The sequence below is a fragment of the Protomyctophum parallelum genome, assembly GCF_964188405.1.
Source record: "Protomyctophum parallelum genome assembly, chromosome: 20".
NCBI lineage: Eukaryota > Metazoa > Chordata > Actinopteri > Myctophiformes > Myctophidae > Protomyctophum > Protomyctophum parallelum.
In genome coordinates this window covers 27,700,423-27,723,033 of record NC_139718.1, presented here as the reverse complement: position 1 = coordinate 27,723,033, position 22,611 = coordinate 27,700,423, and the positions used below count along the sequence as shown (strand labels likewise).

General features: G+C 41.1%; 2 protein-coding genes across 3 annotated transcripts; both read right to left on the bottom strand.

Annotated features, from left to right (window-relative positions):
* Positions 1-749: 749 nt before the first annotated feature.
* On the bottom strand, positions 750-1,276 carry ankrd66 (ankyrin repeat domain 66; the record flags this gene model as incomplete). Its single annotated transcript, XM_083791671.1, has 2 exons — positions 750-982; positions 1,138-1,276. The coding sequence occupies 2 exons, from the start codon at positions 1,274-1,276 to the stop codon at positions 750-752; spliced, it is 372 nt and encodes a 123-aa protein (XP_083647797.1).
* A 19,575-nt stretch (positions 1,277-20,851) lies between these two features.
* LOC310878386 (visinin-like protein 1) lies at positions 20,852-22,032 on the bottom strand (the record flags this gene model as incomplete). Of its 2 annotated transcripts, XM_083792703.1 has the most annotated exons (3): positions 20,852-21,049; positions 21,405-21,620; positions 21,871-22,032. In XM_083792703.1, 3 exons carry the CDS (start codon positions 22,030-22,032, stop codon positions 20,852-20,854), a joined length of 576 nt encoding a protein of 191 aa, XP_083648829.1. The 2 variants fall into 2 exon arrangements, with proteins under 2 accessions (XP_083648829.1, XP_083648830.1); XM_083792704.1 differs by lacking the exon at positions 21,405-21,620.
* Between the last annotated feature and the right edge of the window lie 579 nt (positions 22,033-22,611).

Genomic DNA, 22,611 nt, shown 5'->3' with positions numbered 1-22,611 from the left:
GAACCAACAGTTTTGTATTACTGTAAAATACAGTTGATATATTGGGGGGGGGCATGACTTCCACTGACTTCCACTACTGACTTCCACTACTACATTTCAAAGGCAAATATTGTGCTTTTGGCTAATTCAATTTCAATTTCAAATTCAATTTATCCCTAAGCAAGCAGGTAGGCTCTATTAGCTGGTTGGGATACTAATTTCATCCAATCAGGGTATGGGCTCTTAGGCGCTATATTATTTAATAAAGCTTCTGTATGAAATATAGTGAAATTGGAAGTGATTACACAGAAATGAGCAGACCAAATTGGAACATTGAAGCTGATAAATGGGTACTTTCTCCTGATTGGATGAAATTGGCAACGCACCTGAAAATATATTTTGTTTATATAATAGCTAAACAGATGGGGAGACCCCTAGTAAACAAATATAGAGCTTTTACAGTTTAACACGCACCCCTTTTAAGTAAATACTGGTTCTGCCCATTCTTCATCGGCGTCATCCACAGAAATGTCTTCATGTGCTGCCATCTTGTGGTAGGCTTTGGACTCTGACTCAGCACTGCAATATAAACAGAAGTACTATAGTCTACTGTCTAATTGATTTGATATACATTTGAAGGTTTTGTATTTTTAAGTAGACTAGAGAAAGAGCAATTGTCACATGAGGACAATTAAAGTCCTAAAGACCATTTTCATGGCCAACATTACTTTAGAGAGATATGAAGAAATTAACCATATTCAATGTGTTATTTACTTTTGAAGAAAACGAACACAGTTCTCATGTCCATATATTTCGGCTATCCTGACAGGTTTGTCGCCACAGCGGTCCTCCTTGTCTATAGGGGCATGGAGAGAGTGGAGCAAACGCAACACAGACAGTCGCCCTGCCTCTGCAGCAAAGTGGGCAGGTGTCCATCCTTGATCGGTCCTGAGGCAGGACCTGGCTCCGTTTTCAATGAGGATTCTAACAATTTCGGTGTGCCCTGAAACAGTGTAAAATACAGTTGTCTTTTGTACAGATAAAAACAATTAATTCATTTGACTAATTAGTTATTTAATTTTGAGCTAAATTAATTTAAGTCAAGAGGAGGGCATAGCTGTAAGGGTAAGCGGCCTATCCCGTGGCAATATACGCTACCTTTCGCAGCAGCCCAATGGAGAGGCGTCTTGTAGTTCCAGTCAATGTCTCTGTGATTGAGGTTGCATTTATTTTTTCTCATAATTTCCTCAACTACATCAAAGTCCCCAGCCGCTACTGCCTGGTGTAACTCTGTCATTTCTCAGGGCGAACATGTTGCCAAGCAACGTATCAACAAGAGGGTACCAAAGTCTGGGTGGATGATCCCATGGCCGGGGACATGGCTGGCCGAGCTGTGATTGGCTATTGATTTGGTTGTCTTGTCAACATGCACATAACCTCTATGCATAACACAAAACAGCAGAATTATTTATATTAGTTGACTCGTCACATCGGCTAAAATCAGCGTTTTCAACACGAAAACTCCCTTCTGGAGATGATCTCTACACTAAAGACTAGAGTAACTGGTCAACTCACGATGCTGCTGCTTCCTATGGCGGGCGGTTTGGTTCACTTCCAAACTAAAGATGTATTGCCTACCAGTGGTCACGTCAAACTGAAATGAATTCTTAGCTTGCATTAGTAATTACAACCTAGGCCTAAATAAACTACTATAGGCCTACACTAGGGTGGAGGCCATTGAACTTGGTGGTGGTGATATTTGTTCAAATGATAGCTAGCTATATTCTGAAGTTTTGGTTTTACCTTTATTATACAGGTGAAATCCCATTGAGATACACAATCTCTTTTAAAAGTGAGCCCTGTGGGTATGCAAAGTTGCAACTTACAAACATTTACAGAAAAAAACACTATTTAAAATAAGTGGTCATAAAAGGCAAGACAAATAGCACACACACACACACACACACACACACACAAACATTCGAGAATCAGGTTCACTATCCGACAATGGCATTTGCGATCACATCGGACCATAAACTGTTAATGCCCAAAATTGCCTCATCATTTTTAAATCTATTAAAACCCATTTAGGACTGAGGCAGATTCTAAATACTGAAATAAGACTGTCAAATATTTATTCAAAATCAGACTGTCTGTCTGAAGTGAGTGGTGCTGTTGTACTGTAACCTACTGTACAAGCCCTCCTCCCTGGTGTGTGGGTCAGGCTGCACAGCAGTGACAACCAGCGACACATTGCTGTGCATTGGAGTGACTCAAATGTTATGCTGACAATATACTGTACATACAAGAACCCCAAGAGATTCCCGTCCTGAAGGGGTGAAACACCAAAAGGGGTTCCCGTCCTGAATGGGCACACATTTTGTTTCTATAGTCTTTGCAATATAAGAAATAACTAATTTCATTTATTTTCCTTGAGTGAGACTGACCTTGACCAGTCTCTCACACCCCAAAACCATGCCCTACTGTTTTTTTCTTGAAGTTGTATTTTACATTTATATTTTTATTCTGCCGTCTTGTTTTGATCGGTATAGCACTTTGGTTGACGTTGGTCTTTATAAAACTACTTCATAAATAAATCAAGTCTCTCCAAATGTAAATTACCTTTACATGTTGTGACACCAATTTTGTCCAAACAGGACAGGGAACTGAAATTGTAAGTGATGGCAAAGAAATTAACATTTTTAATCTGATGAATGATCTGAGTTCTCCCTCCTTGTTGGATAATCAAGATACATACTGGGGTGGAAAAAAACAAGCTCATTTAACTCTGCCGATAGGCAACTTTATTGACAAATTGGAATCAGTGGGAGGCTGAAACGCATTTAGTTAAAACAATACAAACAAAAATGGCATGGCCAGGTTGCGTCAGCTCAGCAAATCCTGACAATTTGTTTATTCCCCAGTCAGTGAAATGGTCAGGGTTCAGCTCTGAAAACAAATGAACAAAAACCTGTATCAAATATACAGTATATATCAACTATAGAGCATTCTGAACACAATGGAGTACTATATGTATTGTATCCTTTGTAATTGCTGGTTTCTCCCATTTTCAACATGAACGCATACATATAAAATTGTATTAGGCATGAAACTCAAATTTGAACTCACGTGACACTAAACTAGGGATGTCTGATATTGGCTTTGTTTTTTGCCAATATCCGATATTGTCCAAACCTTAATTTTCAATCAACTGACAATATATGCTGGATTTTTCACCAAAACCAATGTCTACATGTTGTGGAATTAACACATTATAATTTATTTTATTTATGATCTACTCATTTATTGTGATGCCGCACTGGATGCAGTCATAAATTAAACAAGGCTTTCCTAATCTAAACATTCTGAAATGCTGAAGCATATATGTACACATTACATTTTTATGTTTCATACCAGCTGATAAGACATCTCTACTGTAAACCTGACAATGTCAGTGAAACCCAATATAAAACTACCATTTCATCACCTGCTTCCATGGTTGTTGTTCCAACATTCTCATGCATGTCTTGGACCCCATGATGATGCTAAACCTGAGAAAACAGAACAAGAAGGTACAGATAAGACAAACTTTATCTCCCAACTTTTTATTCATAGGAATGCAGTTCAGTATTGTTACAAACATACAAAATCAGATTTAAAATCTGACATAAATCAATTGTAGTTTCAGAAGCGACAATAGATACTGTATAGTTGACTGACCCGATTCAGGATGGCCGTCTGCTGCCAACTCTGCATCATCTGTGGAAGACACTTTCCAGTATTCTTCCATCAATTTATTCACATCCATCTTCCCAAGCTCAATTTTCACAATATATTGAGGAATCCCACTCTCAACATTATCCTCCACATGCAGTGCCGTCAAACTGAGCCGTTTATCAACTATGAGCTCATAGAATTTATCTACAGCACTGTCATCCCAGGTGCCCTTGGACTCATCAAATCCATCCAGAGAGCACACAAATGCTTGTGGGGCCCTCTCCATCAGAGTGGTAGGGACTGACTTCACGTACTTGATGTCAACTTCAGACTCATTTCCATAATCAATAAACAGGACATATAGAATATTTCCAGTTTTGTGAATGACCTGTGCTCGGTACCACAATTTGTCCTCAGAATAGAGTGCGAGACAGGCACTCCCAGGTTCCAGGGTCTCCAAATATGACACATCCTGCTGTCCTGCTTGACCCAATTCCTGAACCAGACTACACACACTGTCCAGTTCCTCAGAGTTGGCACGCTGACACCAGAAGTAGTAGGGTGCCGCTATGGTGGAAGAATACACCTCCTCAGTCTTATGTAGAGAAATGTTTGGCTTATTGTACCTATTGTATTGTGCCTCAGGGAATTTAACCTGTGTCACCTCCGATTCAATTGGACCACTTCGGACTAATGTGTTTGCCAAACTAATACCTTGATCCTCCAACTCGATGTCCCAAGTATTTCCCATCTCCTTAATGAATGTGCATGAAAGTGTCTTAGGATTCTCCGTTATGGCCTTTTTAAATTCAGACACTGCACCCTCATCCCACTGTACATCATTGTTGCATCCGCCCTCAAGTGTGCAGGGAACACTGAACCTTGGACTCACTGCAAACATCTTGTCAAGGTAACGTGTCTTGAGACGTGACACTGCCAATTCATTACCGTGGTCTATAAATTCAACAGCAACAACGTTGTCTTCGAGTTTGTGTTTGACAACTGCACGATACCAGGCATTGTCCTCTGGAAATTCTGTGAGAACCAAATCGCCAATCTGCAGGGCACTAAACTCTACTGGTGTGTCACAGAATGACTGGAGTTTGTTTAGTTTCTCTTCCAGATAGTATAAGTCATCTTCTTCATTTTTCAGTTGAACAAAAAGACTGCCGGGATTGTTGAAATTAGACAGATACACCTCCGTCACAAAGCCTTGTTTAATGAGTCTTGGTGGCAATTCATCAATTCTGATATTCCTTTGCTCGTTAGCTTGTTTTCCATGTTCATCTATACCCTTCATACCTTGTGGCACAGAGATTGAAGGTGTGGACTGTGCATCTGTCCTGACTTCACCTTCAGCACATCTCTTCATACCTTCTGGCACAGAGATTGAAGTTGTGGACTGTGCATCCGTCCTGACTTCACCTTCAGCACAGACTCCATTACTGCTCTTCATACCTTGTGGCACAGAGATTGAAGGTGTGGCCTGTGCATCTGTCCTGACTTCACCTTCAGCACATCTCTTCATACCTTCTGGCACAGAGATTGAATGTGTGGACTGTGCATCCGTCCTGACTTCACCTTCAGCACAGATTCCATTACTGCTCTTCATACCTTGTGGCACAGAGATTGAAGGTTTGGACTGTCCATCTGCCCTGACTTCACCTTCAGAACACATTCCATTACTGCGTTGGACTTCATTTCGTTTCACAATCTCCCTTAATGGTGGTACAGTCTCTTGTTCGTCTCTTGACACACCCGCTATAGTGTGTTTTTCGCTGTAAGAGGGGTCGTGTTGACCCTTATGGACTGGGCCAGCTGGTTTCCGTATTCTCGAGATCCTCTCTCTGACTTCTTTGTTGACATTTAGGCTACCATCACAGAGTACAATTAGCAGCTTTCCACTGTCGTCTTTTGCTACCACCGATATGTTGAAGACATTGTTGACAGCATGATAACTAAACCATCTATTGATCTCATCTGGCACCTCTTCTGGTACCTCAAACAGTGCAAGTCGAACAGCCTGCACAGGAACAGATTGGACTGTACTTGCTTGGAGAGGAATGGGAAGAATATCAGATTTGTTTACCACGAGTATGTCACCATAATCTACAAAACATACCTGGATGTTTGGATGCGTTGCTATAATTTGACCTCTGTGCCACTGATTGTCAGTGTATTTGGCAAAGCAAGGGGTGTCAAGCATTAGTGGGTGAGCTGTGTGTTGCGGCTGGTTACACAGCTGCTGAATCTTTCCTGACAGTTTTTCAAAACAACTGGCATTTCTGTTCAGCTGGCAATAGAAGTGATGAACAGTCTCAGAACATGTTATCCACACATGTTCTTTCCCTCCCACCTCAATGTTATCTGTACAGTTATCTGTGTATGGATCACACACAAGCAGAATAGGATCCTCCTGGACCAGATTTTCTCCAGGGGTATGGCATCTCTCAGGGTGTGGTTGTTCCCGTTTAATTTGTGCTTCTTCTGCACGCACAGCCATCTTCATGAAACATTTGTTGATGTTTTCACTGCAATCTCCATAAAGTGTCACATAATAGACACCATTTGGTTCATCAAGTTTCTCAAAATGGGCTGCAACAGACTTGTGCAGGATCACTGATTTCAGGTAATCGACTTGCTCTACCGTCCATTCCACATCCTCTTCTGCTACTCCATGGAGGCAACAGCGGAATGTTACTACTGGCATCCTGAAGAATTTTCTATGTAGTGGTCTGATGTTGCATACTGGGACAACTTCACTCCTTCCATTATCAACATGCAACACTTCCACAGTGCCATCACTTGTCACAATGTCATGCTTTAGCAGAGAGCGATACCACTTTCCGTTCGTACCTTTTGCTGCACATGGAGCACAACAGGCCCGTGGCTGTCCCTTCACAAGATCTAATGTCCTTTCATAGTACTGCTGAATCTGCACTGATACCTTCCTGAGCTCTGTGGAGAAAATTGAGAGTTGGACAAAGATGTGCCGTGTGTCACTGATCTCCGTAACTTCAACACTTTCAAATGCACCCGTTTGCAGTTCTGGGTAGAAGTACTGCTCAACTTCCAGGTCAACATCGCTTGATTTTTCCTCTGGCTTTTGAGCACTGGCCTCAGAACCCCCTCCTTTTGGTGAACGCTGAAACGAAAGGACAAGACTTTTAAACTGGTCTGCTGGAATCTTCTTTGCAAATCCACGTTGACGTAATTGCTTAGAAACAAGCGGAATGTTGAGGACAATAATTCTATCTGCCATCAGTACATCTTGAACAGACCCACTAATTGTTTTGCCAGGTAATGATTTCAAAAATGTATCTTTTTCAGAGCAATTATTCTCAAGGAATTGAACATTAGCAAGAACGCAGTACTCCATCTCAGGGGTTAGAAGAAAAAAGTAATCTTGGCCCCATGCCAACATGGTACTTGTGGTGATGTGGTCATGTCCCTCATCAATGAGAAAGACATTGTAATTTTGCCTGTGAACTGATTTAATCCGAGCTCTGTGCCATGTTTCACTTTTCTGTACCAGACACAGGTCTCCAGGTTTTCCTTCCGACTTACAGAACCGCTGTTTGGGATTCTGAATTTCCCTTCTCATTTGTTCATAAACAGGTTTGCGTCCATCATCGATGTAAGCCCACAAGAATACAAGACCAGAGGAGGTTAAGTTTACCCGTGTTATAAGAACAGACACTTCCTTGTATGGTGTTGGAATCCCAGGAATTGAACACATTTTCAGGCCATAAAGATTCACCTGCAAAAAAGCAGAAAGACATGGATTTTTAAAATGCAGCGATTTACACAAAATCTATATCCACTCAAGTATTTAATTCTGAAACGGCAATAGCTAAATGGATACAACTTTTGTGTTCAAGCAATACAAATAAAAACTCAATGTTCTGATGTCATGTATGCTATTGGAAGTGGTTGTTGATATATTTAACTGGTGGGTGGGCCTAGGCCAGGGGTCTGCAATGTTTTTCAGGCCAAAGTAACCAACCCTTAACTGAGAGATTGTAGATCTGCCATTTTAGGCAAATGTTCCAGAATAGGGATGCTAGGGTTCAAGTGGTATAACACAATTTGACAGTCCCCCTGCAGTAACTCTGAGGAACCACTGGGTGTCCCAGAAACCCAGTTGAACTATAAACAAACATCTATCCATTACATTTATTGGCATTTCAATAGCATATAAGCTGGAGTGGGAGAGTTTCCTAATTTTTTGACAAATCTCTTGCAAAATATTTTCATATGGGGGTCTGTGGCCAAATATAAATCCATTTGGGGTCCTCGACATGAAAATGATTGAGAATGAGAACAACTTTATACCATACCAAGTTAATGTAAATCCGTGTTTTAAATACATCTATGCTCTATGTTTTGATATTACTGATTGCTATAGAGCAATGATTCTCAAACATTTTTATCTCAAGGACCCACATCCTGGTAGGTTCTTCAGTTCTACCAGGGATGCACATAAGATGCGTTGTGACTCGAGCTTTTTGAATAGCCTAAGTATAAAATGGGTTAAAATGGTTTGATACATTTTGCTAGGGAGCCCGTCGGACCCCACTTTGAGAACCACTGCGAGTGTTCAGTACCAGAACCACTGCGAGTGTTCAGTAGGAGTCTCGCTCCCCATCTGGCCGTCTATGGCTTCAGTAAACAGAAAATGCATTTTCTGGTTGGCATACCAAGAGATAAATCTTAGAGTACAGGACAAACAAGAAATTGGAAGGGACACAATCTAGATTGAGGACACAATTAATTAATAATTATTAATTGGGTGACAAAAGCACAGGGCAGCTGCTTCCATTGACCATATTGCAGACCGCATCCATCTTGCCAGCAAGGTGCCAACTACTGTAGGTGCAACCAAAGAGATTCTATATAAAGAGACGACACTCCCATTAAGTCCCATAGTAGCAATCAGTGCCCCTGCCATATTGGAGTGATGATGTATTTTCCAGTTACTTTCAAAAACATTAAAAAAGCATGTACAAAACAAAAAGTAGTTTTTACCCTATTCTACTCTCGTATTGATTCTCATTTATCATATTTAGCAGAAATATATATATCAGAAATTCAGAATGTCAGGGTGCATGTGGGCACACGCGAACATGCATGTTTACATGAGTGTTTGACTTTGAAGTGTTACATAGAAAGTGCTGCCGCCATATTGGAGTTATGCGCTATTCCAAATATTTAAGGACTGTCTCTTTATAGAATCTCTTTGGTGCAACTTCCCATTCATCCCAACAGAAAAGTCCTATCTAATTGTATTAAACAATGTCAAACTCAACATTGCAGCTGTACGAAAAGCTTGAATTATCCTCATTCTATCTGCAAAATGTTTGCAGAAATCCACTGTACAGGTAAACATGTTATGAGAATTTCTTGACAGGAAGTAGCTCATAACTAACCTGACTCGGCCAGATGGGGCAGCAGAGAGTACACTGGGTTCCCCCTTCCTGACCCAGAGTACTCTCTGCTGCCCCATCTGGCGGAGTCAGGTTAGCTCATAACATGGTGGATTCTTATCAAAACAACTTTACAGATTGAAAGGATAATTCAAGCTCTCCGTACAGCTGCAATGTTGGTGAGTTTGACGTTATTTAAACAATACCGAAGGCAGGCACGGGTGCCCACTGCCTACCTTAAAGTAGGCCTAACTAATGCCCGAGCAAAAATGTTAACATCCGTGGCCAAGGGGTGAGCACTTTATATTTGAAATCTCAACGTTTATGTAGATGTTGTAAATAAAGCACTGTGTAAAACAGGGTGAAGTTGTCATGTTTCAGGGCCTGCCCCAGACTCAGTTGATGTGTGCAATTTCGAAAACAGGCGTAATCTGGATTTTGACAGAAAGTAGGTAGGATTTTTATGAAACAAAAACTTGACCGATACAAAGGATAAACCAAACTTTCCGTACAGCTGAAATGTTGGTGACTGGTGAGTTTAACGTAGTGTAGGGCAGGCTAATAATACGATCCGATAGGACTTTTCTGTTTCAATGGCCTCATCCCGCAGCATCTATAATTGCTTGCGGCTACACACAACCACAGTTGTTGCTTTCATATTCACATAAATCTGTGCACATAATAGGCCTATATGCCATCTACTGTAAACATTCTAACATCTGATTGTGATTTGATTTCCTATGGACTAGTTGTATTATATCCTCTATTTCTTTTATTTTCCTCACCGTTTGATGTAGGCTGAGGTATCTGTTTGCTCTTCTTGGGCGGCTTTACCGAAAGCCACACTTCTGTTTGTACATTCTCCTGTGACAAACCTAATTAGATTTAATTGGAACCAGATGGCAAGTAACCTAGATGGCAGGGCGGTTCAGGTTCAGGCCGAACAGGTACGCGAAAAGGCGTCATCCTCTGCATCGGCAACGACGCCTTAATTAGGCTACACTTCCAAGTTCCAAAGGAAGCGGGCTCAGAATGATGTTGTTGGGCAACTTATTATTAAAACGTGACATGATGATCGCATGCATGACTGGATATATGCACCATGTGTTAAAACTTAAAAGAAGTTAAAATATGAAAGTGTATGTCCCAAAACGGGCAGTGCGTGTGAGTGACTAGCTGTGTGTACACTGTACACATACAGTCACACACACACACACACACACACACACACACACACACACACACACACACACACACACACACACACACACACACACACACACACACACACACACACACACACACATTCAAATTATTTTCTCTGAGTACCCTAATTAATTTATGCCTATTTGGAAACACGAATAGCCTACTTTTTGAGTAGCCTATTTGGCTATTTCCTTTTGTATATACTTTATACACATTACATTCCAGTGGAAAATATTGTACATTTTAAGCTCACTACCTACAATTATTTGACAACTAGTTAGTTACTTACTTACTTACAGATTTGTTCATACTAATTATATGTATGCTACAATGTTACCCAGCAGCACATAAAATAATTAAAACCACCCCCACCTTTACCATCTGCAATATCAAAGTAATTAACACATTGAAGTGTTATTAATTACAAATTTACAATTCAATAATATATGTGAAATGGGGGTGGTTTACAAGGCCCATCTACAAGCTCATGTAATTGCAATACCGTTGTTGCAATGCAAGACTGTGACACGTCACGTTGTGAGTTTATATTTCAGCTATTTGTGGTGCCAACAGATTACTTTGCAAATAACAGTGTATACAGTCAGTCCTAAACATCAGATTTGAAAACAACTACATTTATTTTACCTATGTAGTCTGACTCTGAACAAGGCCAAAGAGATCACATGATGGAGAAAAGGATCAGAATTCAGGAGCATGCACCACTCACCCAATGAAAATACCACACTCTCTCTGGTTTTTAATTCACTTTGGCTGTCATGCTAAATCATCTGCTTTGTTGGGTTCACACATGCACAGAAATCTGAAATATGGGAGAAGCCATGCATCCTCCTGGTTCAGATAGTTTATTAGTTGTGATGTTTGCCAGATTGTGGCCCAAACTAGTGGTGTATCATGGGTTTTGTTCAGATGTCCTTATTACCTTTCTCTACACTCTTTCCTGTCTCTTTTGGATTGACCAAAAAAAGACATAATGTGTTAATTGTTAAGACATTTTTGTCAAATAAATAGCAAAAATAAAATTAAGTTGTTACCAATTGTCCTTATGGTCGTAAACCAAGGCCCTCGCAAACTACAGGGACAAAACCAACCAAGTTAGAGAGATGAAGAGGTTTGACAACAAAATGTCACACTGGGAAAACCAATACAAACTAGAAAAAGTGCCCCTCGGGGCACAGGTCTCCACCAGGCCAGGTCAGGTTGTGGCCTCCTGGTGGCGCTATAATAGGCCAATATGAAAAGGGTGCCATTTGTTCTTACACCATTGATGGCAATTGGGTGATTTGTTTGGTGGCGCTATAGAGCGTCGCAGTCCCGCTCCCTTTCATGACGACGCCTTCGGCCTTGTGGAGACAATTAATGAGAAATTAATAGAATCCAGATTAACAAGTGGTAGTCTACAGTGCATTTTGCTACACTTTTCTAGATCTGTGTCAGGAACTTTGTGAGGTGCAAATATTTAAACACATCCTGTCACTGGATGCACATTAATATTTAATTTCATTACCCTACTGAGTACTCTTTTAGTTAACATTCATTACAATATCACTATATCAGGTGGTCCATCAAACTCTTTGCTCCCAAACAACATATCTAAAAAACTACCGTATACTGTATATCAGCAGTCAGAACTTGTTGAGCACATATGCTCCCTAAATGGAAGATGAATCCTATTTGAATGAGCCCATGTCCTCCTGTCTTCTAGCAGCCTTTCTTAAACTATGGATCTACAACTGGCGGCGTAAAATGTATAATTTTTTGGTGTAGAGTTCTCTCTTTTTGCTTTGCTGGTGTTTGCTTAGCTCTGCTATGTGTTGTGTGTGTGTATTTTTATTTTGGTTGGTTTCCAGCCTCAGCATAAGGGCGAGGCAAGACAGCTTTCCTAGATAGTCAGGTATGTTTGATGATGAGGCACAGTGATAGACTCCCTTTGTTCTACAAAGCCCTTTGAGAGCGGTTTTGAAGGAGTCAAGGGATTCGCATGTCTTAATGACTGTTGGTAGGGCGTTCCACATTTTGGTGGCATAGGAGCGAAAATAATTTAGTCCCTTGTTTGTGCCGAATCTGGGCTGTACATGGTTCGTTGCACTCCCTCTGGTGTTGTTGGTGTGGACTTCGTTAACATTAAGGAAGTATCTAGACAGGTACATGGGTATCTTGGTGTATCGAATCGTGTGGACCAGACCCATTGCAAGATGCCGTACTCTGTCATCGACCCTAAGCCATTCCAGCCTGTCAAAGTGGGCAGGGGTGAGGTGGGTTCGGGGGGTGAGGCCAAGTAGGAGGCTGACCAGTTTGTTTTGGGAAGTCTGGAGCCTAGTTTTAAGGGCCTGGCTTTGAGGTGCTGTGGTACCAGGAGGTGCATTGTACCTTGTACGAGGGCTCCTGTTAAGGTCTTCAAGGTGTTTTTGTTGACCAGTGAGTAGATCCTGTAAAGCAGGGGTGTCGAACTCAACTTGGGGCGAGAGCTGCATTGTTCAAAAGGTCACTTGATGGGGGCCACAACCAGTTGCGGACGCACACTCGATGTCTCAGTCAGTCACTGACTCACTGCTATAATATCCATCCATCCATCCATCCATCCATCCATCCATCCATCCATCCATGCTCAGACCCAGCCAGCCAGCCATCAAGCCACACACATAGTGCTCAGACCCAGCCAGCCACACACATAGCTCCGTACGGGAGTGGTTGCTCCACTCAAAGAATCTTCAAAAAACTGAAGAGGCTACTGGAGATTGGAGAACCTGATTTGGACATGATCTGATGCAGGACAATGTCACTATGACAGAAAGAGAAGATGGGTCTGGCCACATTCATTCATCCCATAATCTCAGTGGAAATTGGGGAATATGGAATGTGGGAAAATGCCTTATTTTTACATTTTCTTAGTTCAAACCATTCCACATGCCATGGTCCACATGCCATGGTCACATAACCATTATATGTTGAGTGCATGCTTTGATGTAAAGGAATCTTTGTTTGAATTTCTTTATTATGTTGGTGGCCATTTTATCACCGGAAAGATTAGCCTCCAGGATGGAACCTAGTTGGTTCCGTTTCTTACTACAGTACATTGTGTGTGTGTGTGTGTGTGTGTGGGGGGGGGGTCTCCATGCAAGGTCCAAGCATCACATCTGCAACACGTCGTGAGCTTGTAGGTCTGCTATTTTCCGCGTGTGACACCGATGTGCAATGGAGGTATGAAGCATAAATTAGGCTTCAGGATATAATTAAAAAATAAATCCAAATGTAAATATTGAGGTTGAATAACCAAATTCACAAAACATGAATGTGGTTCCAACTTTTGACTTACCCAAATATAAAACGGTGAGCACAAGCTTTTTTCCCCCTTTTTCCCAAAACTGTAAAAGTCTCACTATGCACATGTGTCATCTCATCTCCAGACAGCGCTGACTGTAAAACGCCCAGTATGATCTGATGCACTTGACAGTGTGACGTTAGGCCATGGCGTCCGGTCAGTCTATAAAGTATCACACATAGTAGGCCTATTTCATACTATAAGTATTTCATACTGTAAGTATTTGGAATCATATAAGAAGGAGGTACCTAGCTAAGGTCAAGCTACTGACTAGTTCACACGGCCTAGCACCTAAGGAAAGGTATGATCCCACAAGCCGCAGGGTCCACAAATAGGAAATCTCAGTTATAGTTGGTATAAAATTTTAATAAAACAACAACCTTAGAGACAATACTCAAGTAAAGTGTCATGGAAGTCCGGCTTTGGCTTTGACTAACAAGTAGTTATTCTACTACACAGTAAAATTATCAGTGCTAATGACAGCGTACAAATGGAATCAAATAATGTGCTATACAAATAAACTTGCCTTTGCCTTGCCTTAGAGATCCATTTGGTTCTGTTTATCTATTATATATTAGAGAACTTGTACCCAACACATGGCAAGAAACCCAAAGCCACAACAGCTACGTCGCTATTGCAACACCCACAACACCATCTTACACACTACACCCACACACACTCACACGGCAGTGACGTCACACACTTACCTTTGCAGTGTGCGGGACCTATCTCCTCCTATCGCGCCCAACACCAACACTCGACACCACCCGCCAAAAAATGATCATTGCAGTGCCACCAAAGATGCCTCCCGTCCACACTCACGGCGGCAATGCATTTGTTTACTACAAACATTATCGCCCGAAGCACCCACACCCCCGGAACACTGTTGCCCTTTCACCACGCTAAATTCGCCAGGTCTATGCAAGTGAGCACAAATTACATGTGAGAAAATTCATTCACAAGCCCACAAATGCCATTCAAATGCCATTCAACACACACTACGACTCGCTTACAATTCGCAAACCTGGCAACACTGCCCTGTCTTCTAATAGGCCCACACTAGCTCTCAGAATCTCATTCTGATCTCCAGCAGGAGAAGAGAAACGAGGAAGGGGAGAGGAATTGTAGCCTCACGATTTTGCTTATTCCTTCTAAATCTCTGTATTTAAAATATCGCTCTCTCAGCGAATCTCTTAGTTACATCAACATTGTACTTTGTCAGTAGTTTGTTTGTGCCTACATATTACGATTACACGGAACGCTTTGGCTATCTTCGCCTGCCAGCCAACTGCCGAGTACACACGCCTGCACACACACGCACACGCACGCCTGGCTTGCACACACACACACACGCACGCCTGGAAGCCACGATCTCTCTCTCTCTCTCTCGCCACGCCTCTCTCTCTCGCCACGCCCCACACACACACACACAGGCTATACACGCACGGCGGCGCCGCGGCAGCGAGACAGGACGTTATAATCTTGAGTTTCATTAAATAACTGTCTTTCTCCGCACGCGCACGTGCGCACACAACAATATTATATATATAAAACTATCATCCCATTACAGAAAATAGTTACAAAATGTAATTGAGGCTACATACAGTGGTGTCCCCTTCGTCTGTACCAGGCTGACTTCTATAGGTTTTCTTTTCTTTTTATTTATTTACCCAGGGAAGTAGCTGAGCACAGGTGCTCATTTTCAGCAACGCCCTGCACATCGAAACACACACACACACACACACACACACACAAAATGTCATGTCAAAGGTACCTCTGGAAGCCACAACTCTGATTGGTCGGGTTTAGTCTTAAGGGGTGTGTTTTTTTCACCCACTGTGTAATACAATGAATGGACGGTAGGTAGCAGTAGTACAGAGGCCAGAGAAACTATAAGACAAACGCACATGGAATGGGAAATAGAGGGGGGAAAATGGAAATGGTAGGGTTTTCATTTTTGGTATTTGACTTTGCTACTGATGATTGTACGCAACAACAACTATTGCATTGTGTGTTTGAGCTGACAGGCCCTTTTTATGTCAATCAATCAAGTCATCTCAGGTCATCTCAAGCGGCAGATGCAAAAATAGTTTTTTATATTAAAATTATATATATTTTTATTGCCATGTCATGTGCTCTACCTGCAAAGCCTTTGTGATCTATAACTTTTGGGCACCGCTTAACGTCAGATCAGGGGTTTTGTCGGCCAGCGCCAAAAATGCTCCCCGACAGCATAATCGGAGCAAATACCGGGCAGTGTGTATGAGCCATAACGTGTTGACTACACTACACTACACTAATAAGGACACATAATAATAACTAATAACCCATCCGTTACTACATGTGGAGTCAACTCCCGCAATTTCCTTCTTCCCATAGTGCGCGGCAACGTAACTCTGGGATGAGCGGCCGCGAAGCAGCCGCGAAATTCTACTATATACACAGGATTTGATCATTTATTTTCTTTACAAGATCTTTTTGCAGTTCATTTCTTTTGACGTGCGAGCACTCAGTTGACTCAGTTGGGTGCATGGTTCTGGCAGAAAAAGATCACCTTAGGGGCGGCGGTGGCAGCAGATCACTCATGGACGTTTCGGCCTACTCAACAAATCAGAGATCCTAATGAGTGAGATCTAAATAAATCTAAAGTAATGATAAAATATACTACATTAAAAAATAAAATACTACATTACATAGAATACATTCTGTAGGATATGCACAATTGGATGGAGGAGGAGTAGGACGAAGGCTCTATGTCCTCCTGTTGGGGGCTCCTCACAGGCAGGTGAGTCAGTAGGAAACAACAGTAACGACAACACAGAAATGTGTGTGGGGAGGAATTAATTGGCATAACTAAATTGGGGAGAAAAATGGCGTAAAAGGCCCATTGGTGGACCTTAAGGCTTCTGGCTTTGAGAACCGCCCTGAACCCATGTCTCTCCCTTTCAGCTTCTAATCAAAAAAAGTTATAATAAATTCTGATCAATAGTTGCACCATCTCAGTGACAAATTAATACAATATCTAGGATCACACACCTCGGCTATGAGATATCATTCGTGTCATGTATATTATCGGTGTGTGTGTGTGTGTGTGTGTGGGGCGGGGGGTGTTGATAGACAATAACACCCTGTCATCTAAGCAGAAGGCATATATCAACAGACGGGATGAATGAGCATGTATTTTGTCTTAAAACTGGGATTGATGAGTCTTGTAAATTCTATTCTGTCTTCTTGGACTTTCGCGATACTTTCGGTATCGTGACCCATAATGTCATGATTAAAGGTATATTCAGTGATTTCACTTAATTCAAATATCACTTATTTTTTTGTTTTGTTGTGATAATCCTCTCTACTATAGAGTGTGCTGACCATATAAGGAGTTCCTCCCTGTCCCCAGTTAACCCATGGGGGTCAAAAAACCTTAGGTTTCGCTTTTGGCTCTCTATCCTGATTGGATGAAAGGCTTAGGTCCCAGCCAAAAACGAAACCTAAGGTTTTTTGAGTGAAATCACTGAATATACCTTTAATGCGTTAGAGGTATTTATCGACATAGTTAAGGATGTATAAAACAAGTTAATCTGTGGAAAACAACTCACAGACCCCGATACCTCGGCATTAAAACAGGCTGCCCATGGAGTGCCATTTACTTGGTACTTTCCATCAATGACTGAATTAAGTGGTAGTGCGACTGCCCCACCCAATGTATTATCCCCAAATCCCATCCAAGGTTACAATTTTAGCATTTAGCAGACGCTCTTAATCCAGAGCGATTTACATTAAGCAAGAACAAAAAAGCATGGCAATACATCATAAGTAGTTACTTATAATGAATCGTAAGCTAAGAATGTAACAGTGGAATATCTATACAATGAAACTACCGTATGCATATTGTATATATACACATAGTGCTATGTTTACATAAAATATAAGTATACATAAAAATCGATCTAAGATACATAAATTCAGACTTTGCATACGCCTGTAGGAGGTCGAGGCTAGGGCAAGTACTACGGCAACTCAGCAAGTGCTATGGGCTAAAATGGAGTCTGAAGAGGTGCATTTTCAGACTGCAGTGGAAGATTGGGAGTGAATCTGTAGTTCTGATTGCATTCCATAGTTTTGGAGCCAGAAGGGAGAACTTAAAAGAAATGGTTTCTCCTGAATTTCTCTTTATTAAGTGCTAGAGAGAACAGGAGACCCTTGCCACTGAACAATCTGTAGCATTGTATAGTTTAATACCTTTAAAGGACCACTTCACCACTTTTCAACCTCCCTTCATATAATTGGTCCTCACTAATGTTCATGATAAAATGCCACAATGTTTTTCTACTCTTAGTCTGTGTCTCATAGGAAGGCTGTGGGCAGTTCAGAAACGCATCCACCAGTGACATCATCGGTGGGGAATCCAAGCTAATAGAAACTGCAGGCTTTCTATTCCTGAAAGTATCTAAATCTAAATATATATATTTTAAATCTGCCTAACGATGATGTCACTGCACTGGTGGATGGGTTTCTGAACTGCCCTCCTTTCCCTCAAACAGGAAGATAAAGCTGAAAAGGAATGCTTCCTTTTCGGGTTTATCTTCCAGTTTGAGGGAAAGGAAGTTCCAGATGATGGTTCCCATAGATATACTGTATATAAGAAAGCTAGATGGCTCACCCGCGCTCTGGCCAATGGAGAGCGACATTGTATTATATATGTCTATGATGGTTCCTGCCTGATGACTACAAAACAATGACTACAACATGACATAACAATATCATCCGCTCCAGACCGGTTCGCACTGCTATTTTGTAACACAGACCAGGCTTTCCTCCTAGGTGGAAAGCCTGGTGACACGAGGTTAACTGCCCACAGCCTTCCTATGAGACACAGACTGAGTAGGAAAAAAGTGTGGTATTTTATCATAAAATTAGTGAGGACCAATTATATGAAGATACGTTGAAAAGTGATGAAGTGGTCCTTTAACCTTTTAACAACCCCAAAATATCACTTATTTGATTCTGTATCAATCTAACTTGAGATTTTAAAGAAGAAAAATAAAACAATCCATTTGCTTGTTTATATTGTCTTGAAGAACATCCTTTCTACCTCTACTTGACTCTCAGTGCTCACATTTATTCCTATAGCAATTTTCTCATGTGATTATTCTAGGTTCACAGGGATATTGTCAAAGAAGCTTTTATCTTACATTTGCTTGTCTGTAATATTGGTAATCTAGAAATGGAAGCTTCTGCTCATTAGTCGTCCTGGGTGGGAGCACCAGCTGACTCCCTTGAATTGTAAATGTGAAATGTTGATTCTGCTTGAATAATTAACAGCTCTCACTCATCATCGTCAATCATTACCAGTAAATGCAACTCCTAGACCATGTCTTTTGAAAAAGCCCATTGATTTATTGATTTTTGATCACTACAGAATTAGTTTTTGGGGTGCAACACATGCCACATGTATAAAAGAACAAAATAAATACAGTCACTTGTGTTTTAATTCTTCATATTAGATATAAACATTTACTAGACAAAATTTTGGACATGACAATTGGATCAGACTGTATAAATACTAAGGATGTATGAAGAGTATGGGGTTTGGTCTCAGTTTTGCTGTATACAGAACAGTGAAAAGCTTTTGTGACCACTAATGTAATGCTTAATTTGAACTCTGTCTTATGATGATGTCGCTCACTGACAATAGCTGATCTACAAGTTCACAATGTGTTGCGATGCAGTGAAATGTAAGCTTGTAGATTGGTTATTTTCGGCAAGTGACACAATTGTACAAAGAAGTATAAATCAGGTTTTAGTGGACTATACAAGCAGACACTCTTCGTCAATGCTTGCATAGCCTAGAATTGGGCAAGTTAAACAGCCTTAAATTATAACATAACCTGGTTGCCACCCTACACCAAACACTCTTTCTGAGGCTTTGCCAAGCATTTCTCATGAAATGCCTGAAAAACGGAATAGATTAGAAGATGAAACCTGCAACAATAAAAGGTTTTTCTTTTTCTTTACAAAAATCTTTGTATGTAGGAATGCAGTGTGTCCAGTAAACATATGTAAGGCTTTTTCCTTTTTGTTGCAATGGAAAAAGAGCCCCTGTCACCAGGTGGCCTAGAGGATGGGCTCCACGTATCACGATTGTATTCATTTTGCAGTGCTCTTCATTTCTGTAAACATACTGATATGTATTGAGTAATGATACTCAAGTTGAAATCAAATAGGCAGTCTGTAAAATTGTAAAAATCAACCAAATCTGAGTTTCGATGGGGGATGATGCATCCAGCATATGGGTACTTTTCCTATGGCTGGTGGTAATTTTAGCTTTTGCCTAATTTCAGTGACAGCAGTACAATTAACCGCAAGACAGTGTATTATAAACTACTCTCTTCCCAGATGTCACTGAATTTAAATTCAAAACAAATATTTACGTATAGCTCTCTGTCTGAGATTATTCCAACACCATTCCAAGCAGTCTTTCACAAACTCAGTGGCACACATACACATGTATCAATGGAAGGAAGCATGCTCCTGTGGTGGGTAAAATAATAGAATCACATACTGTACATCCCATGCAACAATACTAAACAGATTTTTTGGAGGGCTTCTCTTTTGTTACCCACCTAAGGATGCAAAAGGTAAGAGATCATATTTTTTTCCGACACATAATATATGCATGCAAATAACCTACTCTTCTTGTTCCATTTGTATGAGAACACCTGGAACAAACAGGAGCCTCTCTATTCTCCAAGAGCTCAAGAAGCCTGGACAGTATACAGTTACAATTATCATAGGAGTTATTGTTTGTTACTATTATGCAAAGCATACGGTAGCTGCAGCAGTGAAAATTGGGGTTTCTAAATACTGCAGAAACATAATTTAATGCAGTGTTCCACCGATATACAAGCTAGAGTTGAATGAGAAATGTATAGGATTTACTGTGCACAACTCACATTGGCAGGTTTTTTGAAATATAAATGTATGATATTGTATAGCTAGATTCAAAATTATTCAGCATTTGACATTCTCATGCATACAACCACAAGAAGCAAGTCCATTGAAAAATAGTCCAAGCATAATTAGTATTATTTTTTTCCTGTGGAAATGGCAGAGAACTTAATAAGACATTAAAACATGTGCTGCTGTCCAGTGTGTAGATACAGACAGGGAGACATGAGCAAGCTCACTTCTGCATGTCACATTGCAAGAGGAGGACAATGGACGGGTCGCTCTTCGCTGCCTCTTTGAATTCGTCCAAAGAGATCTGTTGATCGTTGTTCTTATCCATCTTGCTGAAGATCCTGTCCACCCTCTGCTCAGGTGTCAGGCCATCCTCGTTCATCTTCATCATGATCACAGTGCCCACCATTTTGTAAATTGCCTGTGCACAGGGGGTGAGGCACAGAGAGATGGTACTGTAGCTGACATATCATTAAAGTGTTGAAAGAAAAGTTGCATTTGTTCAGGACATTTAATGATTCTTATGGTGCGCTCCCTTCAGATTGTTAACCTTTATTTATCAGTCTTTCAGCAACACTCTGCTTCACATTCATGCAGGTAGTTACACCAATACACATTGCACACCTGGCGACCGCCTAGGTAAACTACAGCCTCCTGCTAAATGTCCATTGAGCAATTAAGGAATTGCCAGTGTTGCTGTGGCAGATATAGATGTAGCATGGTGACAAAGGGGATTCCATCATGGATTGAGGATTATTGATCAGATAATCTCTTACCTCAATTATCTCCAGCATCTCCACCCTGGTGATTTTGCCATCACCATCCAGGTCATACATGTTGAAGGCCCAGTTGAGTTTCTGCTCAAAACTGCCACGGGATGTGATCGACAGGGCACAGATGAACTCTCGGAAATCAATGGTTCCATCGCCATTTTTGTCAAAGGTTCTGAAGGCATGCTGTGCAAATTTTGATGCATCACCATAGGGAAAGAACTGAAAAAGAGATAGAGGGGGTTTAATCATGTGTTTCTATCCAAAGATTCAGCGAATTGGACTACCAAAAAAGGTGATATTGAAAAACAGTTACTGGTAAAAGAAAATAATGGTTAAATAAAAAGTCTAAAACACTGTTGAGAGTGAAGACAGTAACAGAAGACATTACAAATGGCAATATGGTATGTCATAATTCTTGGACACTTCGACAGACCTTCAGGAAGCCAAGGGATAAGGAGTGTTCACAGACCTTGACATAAAGCTGCTGGAACTCATCCAGGTTGAGCCTGCCAGTAGGACAGTCCTTCAGGAAGCCTTTGTACCACTGCTTGAGCTCGTGTTCATTAAATTCTGTGTTCTTCACAAGATCCTCCATCACCTCAGGAGTCAGCTTGCTGTTCTGTTTTCCCATGGTTCCTGTGGGATGCAAGAACATGTTAATAACGCATTTATGTAGACCTATGCTTGAGTGGTGTGACAGTATGAAAATGTTCTCTGCTCAGTGAGAGAACCACACCTTTTCAATTCTTCAAACACGAGCCACAGTGAATGTGTTGGCTGTTTTTGATGAGCACCAAATGGTTCCTTGATGCCACTGATCTATTTCTGGTTCCCTGAGCCTGTTTTTACTGCTCTGAATGACAGTACATACTTACTACACTGACCTGAATCATTACTGTCAGCAGAATCAGTTCATTAATGTTCGATCTGTGCTATCAAGTTTCTATTACTACCACTGTCCTATAACCTGACAATGACAACAAAGCCACTTCACATTTGGGTGTCCTATATGAGCTGCAATAACGCTTGTCAGCCTAAGACAAACACTGGCCCCTCAAGGAGCCAGTGTAGCCTTTACTGTAGGCCTACATGTGAGTCAGCTCACAGATCTTTGCTGCATAATTGATTTGTCAATCAATTTACCCTAGCTTAATGATTAGGTAATTCATCAAGAGACGAATTAGCTGATTGTATCAGTGAATCCACAGAC